This window comes from Pleurodeles waltl, chromosome 4_1 (genome assembly GCF_031143425.1).
Source record: "Pleurodeles waltl isolate 20211129_DDA chromosome 4_1, aPleWal1.hap1.20221129, whole genome shotgun sequence".
NCBI lineage: Eukaryota > Metazoa > Chordata > Amphibia > Caudata > Salamandridae > Pleurodeles > Pleurodeles waltl.
Window position 1 is genome coordinate 588727873 of NC_090442.1, and position 15245 is coordinate 588743117.

The 15245-nt window shown below is 46.1% G+C and overlaps 1 protein-coding gene across 1 annotated transcript in view; it reads right to left on the reverse strand.

Moving 5' to 3' along the window:
- The window catches only part of WASHC4 (WASH complex subunit 4), a 923504-nt gene that overhangs the window by 736641 nt on the left and 171618 nt on the right, over positions 1–15245 (reverse strand). The window contains exon 9 of the mRNA XM_069228973.1: positions 14711–14814. Coding sequence (XP_069085074.1) covers positions 14711–14814 — 104 coding nt within the window. The remainder of the gene's footprint in view (positions 1–14710; positions 14815–15245) is intronic.

Sequence of the window (15245 nt, forward strand, 5' to 3'; positions counted from 1 at the left end):
CAACAGTTTATAATTGGTCAGCCTTAAGAAAGAATTGAAAAAAAATCTTTAAATAGGCGAAGCATCTCAATGCCCAGCAACCGGGAGTTACTTGAGTTGTGACAAGGGAACAAAGATCTGGGTACTTACTTTAAACACATTAAACATCTAGGGTCAGAAAACACATGGCCAAAGGAAAAAGGGGGATGAGCTGTTTTTTCAAAGTTTATGTGATAACAAAGGGTATTGTAACTCAGTCACAACCGGCTACCTCAGATCAGGCATTAACTGACAGAAGGGTCATGCAACAAATGGCTGGCAATTCCACAGAAGGTATATGATGTGAAGTTTTAATCAGGGCCTGCAAACTGTTGGTCAATTTTCTAAAAGAGTTCTCCCATAACTAAGATACTTTTCCGTGGATTGATGAGAAGTCTTTATAATAGCACCTCTTTTTGGCCCATCCAGATATGAAAAAAACATTAATTGTCAAAGGAAACGAATTAGATGTACCTATCCTGTTTCAGAGGCAAGACTTAAAAGGACAATTGTTCATAGTTGTATAACGTTCAAAGAAAATGAATGCTGAAAAACTAAATTACAATTTGTGAACTTTCTCAAGAGTACTAGAGCAACCGGAGGTTACAAGGCTCAGATTGTAAAAATGAGAGCCTTTTACCGTTGTTCCTGGGAGTTACCATACTTGACCTGCAGGGCAGAGAGGTCGAGCAGTCCAAACAGTTTAAGACTTACTCAAACAGGTGCTATGGGTTAGAAAATCAGTGAAGCATATAATTACAAGCAATAAGTCAATTGCAGCTCAAACTCATGTACGTGCACTTAAAACTTCTTTGGGAACAAGAAGATCATGCTAAGAAACATTTACAGGTTCCAAGGCACTAGGAGTAGAATTAGTGATTACTTCCTCCAGACCGTAGTCATACACTAAAAAGGCAGTGATTGATCTTCACTGGCAAGCTGTCTTCAGTATCAACATCAGACACACACAGCAAAATAAACCCTGGTGTGAGTGAGAACATGTGGTTGAAAAGCTCCAATATGTCTGTATATTCTATCTGTTTTGTAAAAGTCAGATCAGGACTGAATTCTAGTCTAGTGAGCCATCTTTTTAATCACTGTGCAACTGGTCTGGGAGTATGGGATGAGGCTCACTCTCCTCTTTGGCCTCTACGGCGATTGATGGGTGCCGACTGTGTAGTCTCTGAGGAGGGAGGGTTTAAGGCAGTTCAAATTGAAAATCCACTGGAGTTCCTGAGTGGCATCTATCTCACCCAGGTAACGGATGTCATGTTCTTTAGGACCGCCTTGTAAGGGCCACTCTGTTTGTGAACAAGGGGAAACTGGCATTAGCACCAATATTTCCTAACCTTCATGGAACACAGTTAGCGCTGAATTCTGGTCAGAGCACAGCTTCATCTGCTCTGGACTAGCCTGAAATGTCATTTTGTTGGTGCTTTATTGATAAGCTGAGCCATCAGTTCGGGTGGCCAAATGATATTGCATGAGTAGGAGACTCACAGGTATATCTTCCCAGCCCACTCTGACCAAAGTCAATTGACCATGGATAGGAACGTTCAAGGGGGCTAAACTCTACTCCTATATGTGATATGCCATTGTAAGAGAAAAAGAGATTTAAAAAGAGGTGGTCTAATTTTATCTTTAGAGTCTCTGATTGAGTTGCCATCATACTCTTGAGGGTCTTACTGAAGCATTCCACCCTCTCAGCCTGGGGCTGCTAGGCAGTGGAGAAGTAGTAGGTCATTTTCCCTCAGGTTTTTCCCCTTGTTGCCTTAGGCAGAGGGAGATGAAATATACCAACAACTTCTCACACGGTACACCATCCAATGGTAGGAGGCGCCAACAGCACCTTGCTTTGGCTTCCAGGCTTCCCATTTACCCTACATGCTAGACAGGTTCTGTAGAACCTCTCTGCATTTAGCTCATTTCTGCCTAGTAGTCCAAAAGTTCTAACATGTCTTTTGTTTTTTGATGTGCAGTAAACCCAGCTAATGAACCTCATTAGTTAGCAACAACAGGAAGTTCCAGTGTGTTTGTGTAACTACTAGACATTTGCTGGCACTGAGTTCTGGGTTCAAAGACTAGCTATACAGAAGCTTTTGAGGGTCTTATTTAACCGTTCCACCAACCCATTAATCTGGGGTGGTAGAAGGTGGCAAAAATAGCAGGTATCCCTGGACCCCCTCCATAGGCCAAACGAGTAGGTCACTGAGCTTGTGCTTGGAAGGCCCTTCCCTAGGAAACTCCTGAAGCTCTGACAGGCACCTAGATTCCAACACTCAGTCCACCTCTGGGGTACCACACACCCAATCAAATGAGTAGCCCACACCAAGTCAGAATTGATAGCTTCCTGTTGCAAATAGCTGCTAAAAGTTGAAGTGATTCAAGGTAGCACAAAGTTACCTAAGTCAACTCTTATTCTTGGGAAAAACAATCCACCAAAGGTGCTTATGAGACTACATAACATCACATTGTCTCAGGTAGTTTGAGGAGTCTGGGTTTTCCGGGAGGGGAGGGCACAGTGGCATGCTGCAGTTCATATTGCACAACAGGCCTAGGCAAGGGAGTTCATGTGTCCAAGACAAGTGCTACTTCATAGGACAAGTTACCATGTTTCAGATCACACTGCAAAAGGATCAGGGCAAAGGTCACTGTAGTAGTCCCAACAGTACAGACACTCAGTAGAGGCAGCTTGGGTTATTAAGGTAAGTATTTATTTGTTATTTCAAATAAAGGATGTATAGGATTAGGTAAAGTGGTTTAGAGACTATTGCTTCTTTGGGTGGTGAGCTTCGTCTTCCTAGCGTGCTTCTCTTCCTCTTTTCCTTTTAGGTGGCGATTTGGATCTTCCTCATGATCCCGGGTAGCATACAGGGGAAAAAAGGATAAATACCGATGGTGAGTGGAATGAAGGCCGTTACATACGTCCTTTTACTTAGCTGCAATACTGGGGAATGGGTTCAGGAAGGGGAGTGCCAGTGAGGACTGTGGGCTGTGACTCTAGTGCCTTATCTCCTAAACGTACTTATTTTTGGTGCTCGTTACGTGCCCCCTTTTTGGTGCCCTCTGACTCCCTCCCTGTCCTCCCCTCACCCCGCCTCCCTCCCTTCCCCAGCTTGTCTCTCTTTAAGGTGCCCCTCTGGTTGTCCACAAGGACCGTACCTTCCAGAGCCACGACCCTCCGGGGCCGTGGCTGGCTCTGTGGAGGTCCTCTCGTTGGTCTCCGGTCCCGCTGTTGTCTGGTCTGGTCCCCGTGGGCTCCGGCACCACTCTGGCGTCGTCTCCACCAGTTCCCGGCCAGTGGGACTGCCCTCCGTCCTCGGGGTTGCCTTCCGGATTGTGTGGCTGTCCTCTCCGACCGCCGCCGCCGCCCCTTCTCCTCACTCGCCGTTCCTTTGTCCTCGCTCGTCGCTCCTCCGTCCTCGCTCGCCGCTCCTCCGTCCTCCTTCGCCGCTCTCTCGTCCTCGCTCGCCGCTCTCCCGTCCTCGCTCGCCGCTCCTCCGTCCTCCTTCGCCGCTCTCCCGTCCTCGCTCGCCGCTCTCCCGTCCTTCTGGGGAATCCCTGGCCTTTGGCCTCCCGCTGGCCAATCCGCTGTGCCCTCGTCATCGGAGGTTGTCGAGGCAACCTCGAAATGCCGGCCTCGCCGTGAAAGCGTTCCCATGGCAACATGGGAACGCGAAAACAACTCTTGTCCTGCTGGTGCCTCGCTTACGATCGGGCTGACCCGGTCACACACCCTTCCCCAAGAGCTGTCCTGCTCTAGGACAGTGGCAGACAGGGGAAACCGAAACAGATAATCCGCGGGGGCCTGGCGAGATCCGGGCACGTGGCGTACCTGAAAAGAGAAGGGTTGGAGTTCAAGGAACCAGCGGAGTATCCTGGAGTTCGAGTCCTTATGTGCAGCTAACCACGTAAGGGGAGCGTGATCCGTGAATAATATAAAAGGTCGGCCCAGGAGGTAGTATTGTAGACAGTCTATGGCCCATTTGATAGCCAAACATTCCCTCTCAATAATTGGGTAATTACGCTCCCGAGGAAATAACTTCCTGCTGATGTAGACTACGGGGTGGTCAAGCCCTTCTGCATCAGGTTGCGTTAGAACCCCTCCAAGCCCAACATCCGAGGCATCGGTGTAAAGGTGGAAGGGTTTTGTAAAATCCGGACAGCGCAGGATGGGGTTGGAGGTTAAGGAGTCCCTTAGTCGTTCAAAACTCGCATTTTGCGTCTCCGAAAAAGGCAAAAGCCGATTGGGATGGTGTTTAGCGAGGAGGTCCGTAGGGGGGCTGCTATGGAGGAATAATGCGGAATGAAACGTCGATAATAGCCCACTAATCCTAAAAATGAACGTAAATCCTTTTTAGTGTGTGGAAGAGGTGCATGCAAGATAGCCTCCACTTCTGGGTTTTGAGGTTGTAGGGTACCCTGATTAATCCGATAACCCAGGTAGGAGATGTCTGTCTTACCTATGATACACTTCTTGGGATTGGCTGTTAAGCCGGCTGATTTGAGGGCGTGGAATATCTTCTGTATGTGTACCAAATGTTCTTCCCATGATTCGCTAAAAACGACTACATCGTCCAGGTATGCGGCAGAGAATGTAGGAAAGGGTTTTAAAATCCTATCCATCAACCTCTGAAAGGTTGCGGGTGCCCCGTGAAGCCCAAAAGGTAGTACGGTGAACTGATACAACCCTGACTGGGTGGAAAAGGCTGTTTTCTCCTTATCCTGAGCGGCTAGGGGAATCTGCCAGTATCCTTTTGTTAAGTCGATAGTGGACATGTATTTTGCTCTTCCTAGTTTTTCGAGAACGTCGTCTACTCTCGGGATGGGGTAAGTGTCAAAGAGGGAGCTTGCGTTAAGTTTGCGGAAATCGATACAAAACCTGACACTACCGTCAGGTTTTGGTACTAGGACTACCGGTGAACACCAGGGACTATTGGAGGGTTCGATGACTCCTAAGGATAACATCTTTTTGATTTCTTCCTCAATTATTTGTTTTCTAGCTTCTGGAATGCGATATGGACGCTCTCTAGTGATTGTATCGGGATTTGTTCGTATGTTGTGGTGGATTAGGGAAGTTTTTCCTGGCTTCTCTGAAAACAGCGGTTTCCACTGTTTCAATATTGTACGTGCTTGTTGTTTTTGCCCCTCAGATAAAGTATCGTTCACCGAGGGTAAAATAACCTCCGTGGATGGGGCGGTGGGGTAGAACTCGATATCTAGGGTCTTGTTGGGGCACATGAAGTGACCCATTTCTATGGTTTGGTTAGGCTGTTCGGGTGTTTCCCATTTTTTTAGCAAGTTTACATGGTATATTTGTGTTTTTCTCGGATGGGAGGATATTTCAATAAGGTAGGTGACGGGGAAACTGCCTTGATAATGCGATATGGTCCTTGCCATTTGGCGAGGAGTTTGTGTTCGGAGGTGGGCCTCATTATTAGGACCTGGTCTTCGGGTTGGAAAACCCGTAGTTTGCTTCCTTTGTCATATTGGAGTTTCTGAGTTCGTTGGGCCTCTTCCATGTTTGCATGCACGTCAGCCCATAAGCTGTGTAGGTGTTTTCTCAATTTTTTTGCATATTCTAATAACGGAGTCCCCCCTTCCTCCGCCTCAGCCTCCCAGGCTTCTATCGCCATGTCTAGTAGGGAGCGAGGTTGGCGTCCAAACACCAACTCAAATGGGCTATGCCCCGTGGATGCTTGTTCGTGGGTTCGTATGGCGTACAGAACTAGTGGCAGCTTTTGATCCCAATCTTTCCCTGTCTCATTGATAATCTTTCTAAGTAGCGTTTTAATGGTTCGGTTATATCGTTCTACCAGTCCGTCTGTTTGAGGATGGTAAACGGATGTTCTGATCTGAGCTATCCCCAACATTCTGCATACTTGTTTCATTAGGGTGGACATAAAAGGGGTACCCTGGTCTGTAAGAATGTCATGGGGAAACCCAAGTCGAGCAAAGACATTAATCATGGCTTGGGCGACTGTCTTGGTCGTCATACTCGTCAGGGGAATAGCCTCTGGGTATCGTGTGGCATAGTCCACAATGACCAGGATGTAGGTGTGTCCTTTTGATGAAGGAATTAAGGGCCCGACCAAGTCCATCCCTATTCTTTTAAAGGGAATATCTATAATGGGGAGGGGTAAAAGAGGTGCCTTCCTAGGCCTACCAGGTTCGGTTAACTGACATCGGGGACATTGGGCGCAATACCTTCGTATGTGGGCGTATACCCCAGGCCAGTAAAATTTTCTGAGCAAATATTCTTCGGTTTTTTCTCTCCCCAAGTGTCCTCCCCCTGGGTGATTATGTGCTAGTGCAAGAACATGATCCCGATAATCGGTAGGTACTAGAAGTTGGTGTTTACGTATACCCAACCGTGTGGTAGTTACTCGATACAATAAGTTTTTTTGTACTACAAAGTAGGGACCCACCTCCTCAGTCTCTTCTGGTACGGCTGACCTCCAAGCGTGGGTAAGGGAGGGTTCCTCTCTCTGTTGTTGACTAAAACTACTAGGGGCTTCTTGAAGTTCTGCCACTATTTCTCCGCAAGATTTTTCACCTGCAGTCTTCCGATATTCCTCCCTCTCATGTCGTTTTTCCTTTCGTGACAATTTTCTACGATCAGCTGGACACTCTATACAACTCTCTGCAAAAGGAGCCTCTCTCCACCAATCTTTGACTACCTTGTTATCTCTGACGTGGTCCAACAACTCTTGGAAGTGGATATAGTCTGTCCCAATGATACACTCCTCAATTAATTGGGGCATTATTCCTACGGGTAGGAAATCCTGATAGGGTCCCCACACGATTGGAAGCATCTTTATAGGATACTGGGCCTTGTCTCCGTGTATACAACATATGGTTACCCATTGTTTCTCTTCTGGGTCGTCATGTGTCACGTCTTTTCTGATTACCGATTGGCTACAGCCAGAATCAACCAGGGCATACACCCTTTTCCCATTAACGGTTATCATTAGTTTAAATTTGGGAGCACCCTTTCCTGTACATAGTACCCTCCGTCTTGTCATTCCTATCTCCATTGGTTCCCCGGTATCCTGTTTTTGCGGACACATACGTGCGATGTGTCCCCATTCGCCACAATTATAACATTGGGGTCCCATTGTAGGTGGGCCTTCCGGAAATCTTCGTGGTACTAGGTGGTCGGGTGGACTTTTTAACAAGGTCTTTGGGTTCGGAAGGACCGGTTTAAGGATGTTTCGTGTCGGAGGGTTCCTAACATCGGTAGACCGATGAAAAGCACAGGCGAGATCAATGGCCGTCTCAGTGTCCACTTTTGGGTGTTGCCTGATCCAGTGTTTTGTAGACGGTGGCAGACCGTCTAGGTATTGTTCTAGTATGATGGTCTTGAGAACCTCCTGCCGACTATTTCCTACGTGGCCTAACCACTTCAATGCCAAATCCTTTACTCGAAAATAAAAGGTTCTAGGATCTTCATTGACTCCCCATTTGATTTTACGAAATTTAACTCGGTAATATTCTGCATCGTGGCCCACCCTTTCCAGTATACTAGTTTTTATGTCTTGATAAGGGGTGTCACCACCCGGGTTGGCGGCTTGATACGCTGATTGTAGGATACCTGTGAGCAAGGGAGCAACGTACTGTCCCCACTTATCTTCCGGCCACAGGGCGGAGGAAGCCACTCTTTCAAAATTGGTAAAAAAGGACTCTGGATCCTCTCCCTCCTGATATTTCTGTAGTACCGAACTAGGTACGTTCGGATGTACCTTACTAGCGGCAATAGTCTCAGTTCGTTTTTTCATCGTGCTTTCATGGACTAGCTGATTATTAGCCAGTATGGTCGCCTGACTCTTCAGAGCAGATTGCAGAGCCTCCCGATCCTCTTTAGCTTCTCGCTGTTGGGCTTCCCATACCAGCTGTAAGTGTCTTTGCCCCTCCGCTAGCTGCTTGACCATGGTCTCTAAGGACGGACTTTCACTCATTGTGTATACTGTTTGGACTGCCAAGAGGAGGGGTTTAAAATCCCACTTCTGACACCACTGTAGTAGTCCCAACAGTACAGACACTCAGTAGAGGCAGCTTGGGTTATTAAGGTAAGTATTTATTTGTTATTTCAAATAAAGGATGTATAGGATTAGGTAAAGTGGTTTAGAGACTATTGCTTCTTTGGGTGGTGAGCTTCGTCTTCCTAGCGTGCTTCTCTTCCTCTTTTCCTTTTAGGTGGCGATTTGGATCTTCCTCATGATCCCGGGTAGCATACAGGGGAAAAAAGGATAAATACCGATGGTGAGTGGAATGAAGGCCGTTACATACGTCCTTTTACTTAGCTGCAATACTGGGGAATGGGTTCAGGAAGGGGAGTGCCAGTGAGGACTGTGGGCTGTGACTCTAGTGCCTTATCTCCTAAACGTACTTAATTTTGGTGCTCGTTACGTGCCCCCTTTTTGGTGCCCTCTGACTCCCTCCCTGTCCTCCCCTCACCCCGCCTCCCTCCCTTCCCCAGCTTGTCTCTCTTTAAGGTGCCCCTCTGGTTGTCCACAAGGACCGTACCTTCCAGAGCCACGACCCTCCGGGGCCGTGGCTGGCTCTGTGGAGGTCCTCTTGTTGGTCTCCGGTCCCGCTGTCGTCTGGTCTGGTCCCCGTGGGCTCCGGCACCACTCTGGCGTCGTCTCCACCAGTTCCCAGCCAGTGGGACTGCCCTCCGTCCTCGGGGTTGCCTTCCGGATTGTGTGGCTGTCCTCTCCGACCGCCGCCGCCCCTCTCCTCACTCGCCGTTCCTTCGTCCTCGCTCGTCGCTCCTCCGTCCTCGCTCGCCGCTCCTCCGTCCTCGCTCGCCGCTCTCCCGTCCTCGCTCGCCGCTCTCCCGTCCTCGCTCGCCGCTCTCCCGTCCTCGCTCGCCGCTCTCCCGTCCTCGCTCGCCGCTCTCCCGTCCTCGCTCGCCGCTCTCCCGTCCTCGCTCGCCGCTCTCCCGTCCTCGCTCGCCGCTCCTCCGTCCTCCTTCGCCGCTCCTCCGTCCTCGCTCGCCGCTCTCCCGTCCTTCTGGGGAATCCCTGGCCTTTGGCCTCCCGCTGGCCAATCCGCTGTGCCCTCGTCATCGGAGGTTGTCGAGGCAACCTCGAAATGCCGGCCTCGCCGTGAAAGCGTTCCCATGGCAACATGGGAACGCGAAAACAACTCTTGTCCTGCTGGTGCCTCCCTTACGATCGGGCTGACCCGGTCACAGTCACCATGCCTCACTACATGCCAGGCAGTGCCGATCCTTCCAAGGCGCCAGCAGGCCAACTGCAATTCTCCCTACACAGCTCCTTGAGGTCCTCCTTTTTTAGGTAGCCTTTTCTTCGTGAAAGGCTGCTTACATCACCCTTTCTCACCAACCAGGCGTCAACTTCCTTCAAAGTAGTTTCAAGGCAGCTCTTGTTGGCTGGATATAGAACGTCTAGGGTCCTATTCCTGAACGTGGCCAAGGGAGTTGGTAATCAGTGACCCTAAACTGGAAATCAAAGGTCTTTCTAGGTCTTCAATGGTGTGTCAACCTTGGCTATGGTTGATGAAAAATCCTGGCACATACACTAGATGCTTCTGTTTCATTTAGCAGAAAGAATTTGTCTTCCAAAGCAACGTGTTCTGTGAACTGTAACAGAAACCTGCCCTGAAAAGTCACCTTCAACCTAGGGGGCAACTGCAGAATAGCATTTGCTCCAATAACTTCAGGTTTTATAAATCCGTGTTTGTGCATTGTAGCCTTAGGAAAGTCTGAAAAAACAAGCATGTTTGCTGCAAGTAACAAAGAAAACGAGGCCATATTACAATTTGTGTACCCATAATGTCCCTAAGATTAAAGAGATAAATAATCTAAAAAAAAAACAGACAGTAGAAACAATTGACAATATTTTAAGTGACGGTCTACTTTCAGACACATTTTTAAAATATGCATATAGGATGTCTACTAGAAATCTAAGGAAAGTATGGCAAAAGTCTATTGCCATTGACCTTTACCAATCTACCATCCAGTCTGACTTGGGAGAATTAGGCCATATTTAGCTTCTGAGTCAGCATTATATCAGAGGAGTAGAAGAAATAGTCAGTAATATTTCCAACAAACTGAAGTTCCAAAGATCAAAAGGATAGCACCAACAGTATCTGTCCTCACTGACTATCCACACAACAATAAAATAACAGCTGACCAAGCAGGAAAAAGCAAACAGAAAAGTTAGTGTTTAAGGAAGCCATCAATGCCCTTCAGTACCCCAAAGTCATTTTCCAGCCTTGGTTTACAATACACTAGCTTCAGCAGACTTATCTCTGAGCAAGTCAAGGGGAGAAGATACTGTAATACCAAGTTGGATAATGCCCAGCCCTTCATACCGTTGACCAATTACATTACCTATGATACTAGTATGGTCGAAACAAAGCTGGTACACAGAATAGGGAAGAAAAGGTTTCTTACCTGTAATTCTAGTTCTCTCTCTCAGGGGAAGCTCCACTGAAATCATAAGCACTGAATAGTTGCACCCATTATGCTGGGATCCCAGAGCGCTCCTTTACAATATATATTCTTATGTGCAGATGATATTCTTACTTCAGGGAGGCCAGGATTAGCACTTAATTTATTAAACTTTTTGCATCCTATAAATGAGGGCCAATTGCTTGAATTCACATTTAGAAAGGGTCAATGTATAGATAAAAACAGGAAAATTTCCAGAAGCTGAGTAATTTGTCCCTATAAACCTCATACACAAGGCTTTTTTGAAGGAAGACGGAGAAGGACAATGACCATGTAGACTTACAGGCTGCAGTTCTGCACATATGAAAAGTGTCTTTGTGCCTTTACGGGCTGATAGCCAATCAATATTTCATCATGCCCAGTAGGTGGCAGTTACCTCAGTTCTTTTTTGCCAGGCAGACACTAGTATAACTAAGGAAGTATACTGCCCATCAATCATCTCTGTCTCTTCCACTGGGGAGAAGGGAGGTTACTTATGATTCCAATAGAAATTTTCATGTGAGAGAACTAGGATTACAGACAGGAAACCCTTCCTTCTTTCTCCGGGTATCTCAATTGATAATCATAAGCACTGAATAGAGTACCAAGCCCATCCCTACAAACTGAAATGGAAGAGAAAGAGACGATCAACAGAAATAGCTAAGCAATGAAATTCACCAGAAGAGCCTTTGAACCAAAACAATAGTTACTCGTAAAAGTGTGAATGGATTTCCAAGCAGTCGCTTTGCATATTTCAGCAATAGGAATATTCCTCATCAAAGCAGTTGCAGCTGGTTTCACTCTAGTGGAGTGAGTTTTTGGTCTACCAGACAAAGCTTTATTTGCTTTTTGGTAGCGTAAGATGATGCAAGAAGCTAGCCACCTGAATACAGATTGTTTAGACATGGCTAAACCTGTATGCACAGGGTTACAGTTTACAAACAATTGGCTAGACTTGCATATGTCTTATTTTATTAGTCTAGATAACGTTTTAAAACCAGTCTACAATCTAAAGTGTGGGGATCTCTCTCTGCTTGAATGGAAGGGTGCTGAAAGAAAGTAAGCTAAATAATGGATTGATTAATGTGAAAATCTGAAACAATTTTGGGTAAGAATTTTGGATGAGTCCTCATAACCACCCCTCTGCTAAGGACTACTGTATATGGTTTGTGAGAACATAAAGCTTGAAATTCAGAAAGTCTATGTGCCGATGAGATAGCAACTAGAAACGCTGCTTTCTAATAGAAAGGTATTGTAACGAGGCATTAAGAATGGGTTCGAAAGGTGGTCCATAAGATGTGAGAGTACTATGTTCAATTCCCAAGGAGGGTATGGATGGTGTACTGGAGAAAAGAAACTTACTTAGTACCCTCTTGGAAGCCTTTAATAACTGCAAGTTTGAAAAAAAAAAAAAGAGGTTGTTAAAGGACATTTTCTATAGTCAGTAATAGCCACCAAAAGGGCCTTAATAGAAGAGAATTGTAGGCTGGATATAGCCAAATAAAGCGAGTATGGAAGTATACCTTCTTCTTGGCACGTAGTTTGAGCAATGTTCTTGTCAGAACACCAGATATAAAAGCTCTTCCATTTAAAAGAGTAAGCTGAACATGCTGGATGTTTAGCCTCCCTGAGAATGTTCATGCATTCCTGTGGTAAATTTAAATATTCATACGGTATGAGTTCAGGAGTCATGTTGTAAAACTCAAAGGGGAGAGATTGGGATGACCCACCTGGTCTCCTAATTTCATGAGAAGGTCCGGTCTGCACAGCAGCTTCATGTGTGGGCACTCAGGCAAGCGGAGTAGGTCTGTTAACCACTATTGTTGGAGGCCAGTACGGAGCTATCAATGTCATTCTGGCCTTTGAATAAGACAGCTTGATGATTACTGATGAAATCAGGTGAATTGGAGGAAAAGCATAGAGAAATTGGTTAGACCAGTAATTCCACAGGGCATTCCCCCAGGTCCCTGGTTGTTAGTGCCTTGAGGAGAAGTTTGGGCATTTTTTGTTTTCTGCGGTTGAGATAAATCTATATGAGGAAAACCCCATGTACAGAAAATATTTTGAACAACATTGTTGTGTAGGACCCACTTATGATTTTCTTGGAGAATATTGCTTAGCGAGACTGCTTGAGAATTCTGGACACCCAGGAGGAGTTCTGGGCAGCAGCAAAAATGTCAGCCAAGGAACTGGTGATCCCAGCAAGACTTTTTTTTATCCGATTTAACTACTTCCACCAGGTCTGACACCAGTGCAGCTACATTTAGTGGGGTAGGGACCCTGCGCCACATTGCACTAGTTGTGGCCTGCACAGGGGCACCTTCATGCACATGGTCTGGGAGTGCCCGATTATATCTCAGTACTGGGAAGAAGTACAGGTGATTCGGGAGGGGGTGTTGAGCATTTCCATCAACATGACTTGTTAGATGGTAATCCTGGGAATAATGTGGGATGATAACTGAGCTGGGAGACAGCTGGTAGCACTGGGGATGATGTTATCCAGAAGAATTCTGGACACCCTGGTAGATGGGCTGCAGGGATTCTCAGGTCCCGGGCTAGCAACCAATTCCATATTGTTTGGGCTTTAAGTGACAAGGCTCTGAACCTTGTCCCTCTCTTGCTTGTTCAGATAGTATGTCATTGTTAAATTTTCTGTCTGAATAAGAAGGAATTCTGTCTTGAAGGATGGTAGGAAGGACTTTAAAGCCAAGTGAACAGCTCTTAGTTCAAGAAGGTTGATATGAGAACGCATTCCATGCACAGACCATGTTCCCTGAATCTGAAGGTGATCCAGGACTAATTAATGTTGAGATAATGGAGGTCATTACGAGTTTGGCGGAAGGTTTTCGCCGTCTGCCGAACTTCCGATGAGGTGGTTGCCGCCACTCAGACTACCTCCCCGTCGACACTATGAAGAATTTCCCGCTAGGCTTTCTGCTCGCCAGGCTAGCGGAAAACAGGCTACAGCATTGTCAGCGGCTCTTAATCGAGCCGGCAGCAATGCTGTACCTGCAGGGTGCGCCAGCACCCTCGCAATATTACCTGTGTGCAAAGCAGACAGACAGTGAAACATTGCAACAGTGCTGGGCAGGGGGGGCCCTTGCACTGCTTATGCCAAGTGCATGGGCATGGGCTGTGGCCCCCCTATACCTGTTCTCTGCCAGTCTTTCCGCCACCTCCAAAACCCCGGGATCCAAGCTCCTGGCAGAACTGGTGGTTACCTGTTGGTCCGACAGACACGGTTTTAATGCGGTGGTCAGACCGCCGCATTGGCGGTGGTTCACACTGTCACAGCAAGCGTGGCCGTCTATAGACAGCCATACTCCTAATGAACCCCAATGTCTGTAATGTGTTTTGATCTAATCAATTGTATCAAAAGTACCAGAATGCTTAAAATAAATGTAGGGGACATTGCAAAAAGTGAGTTCAGTAGCTACTGTATCGTGTGCATGTCCAAAACTAATCATGTTCTAAAAGAAATTGTTGGGGCAATGAAGAAAAATTTGGGTTAACTGGTAAAGGATTAAGTTGAAACACAAGTAGATGTAAAATTATGATGGCTTATTTTTTAGACTGCCATTAGCCTCAGAGCGATAGGGTGAACATAAATTATAGTATCAATACTGTTTCACTGACAGAGAAGTCACAAGATCTCCTGACAAAGGGGACACAAGAGATGGAGGGACACTTTTCAGAAGCTGCACCACTGATTGAAAACCCAGGAAGAGAGTGAAATGACATTCACCTCCTCCCAAGCCTGAGAACATTAAAGTTATTTGATTGGTACACAAGGTTCTGTTTGAAGAATTTAGTGTTTGGGTAAGGATGCAGTAGCAAGTCTTGCCAACCAGTTGTTGGGAATTAAGCATTTTGAGCTTCACTTATAGTGGTAATTTTCTCATGTCTATGGTTCACATTTGGTGTTAAAAGTAATAAAAAAATATCATATTGTCTTGCACACATGAACAGTAAATATTTTCGCTTTCGTACAATATTTTATGTCATCCAAATGACAAAACACATGCTTTTTCTACTTCCACTCTAATGTACATTTTGGTTGCTTCAACAGGTCCCACTAATGGCTATAACAAAAAAAACAGAACAGGCATAAGAATAATATTGCACAATCTGGCTGCATTAATTAAGTTACTAATTACTCCAAAGATGCAGAGTCCCTTCAACGATGCAGAGCCCCTCGACAACTTGAATTAATCATTTTAAAAATTCAAATACCTTTTATACATGGTCCAATGATCTTTCACTGTTGCGTGGGTTTCAATTATTTCATCTAATGTGAGCAGCACTGTCAGCATCTCTCCGAGGTGCTCATATAAAGTCTACAAAAAATGGTTCAACAAATTTGAAGAGGCACAGAAAGGAAAATGTAATATTTCCTGTAAGCATCTGTTCGTGGCATGTAATGCTGCCGACTCACATGCTCTACATACTCCTGTATCCAGTGTTGGGTGCGAAAGTGTACAACTTGTTTTTCCTCAAAGAAGTATTTCGAGTCACAAGGTACAGTGACTCCTCCAATGACTGGTGATGCGCATGGGCATTGGCTCTATGTTTAAATTGTTTCCCCACTTGGCAGGTGGGGATGGAGCTGGAGCATGACAATTCACAAGGATGACCATGCTGGAAAAAAGTTGGAAAGAAGAAAAGTAAAAGAAAAAAAGGCATCTTAAACAACTAAAGGTTTTTCGGGAGGAGGGAAGGCGCATGTGAATCTACTGCTCTACATGCCACAAAAAAATGCTTAAAGGGT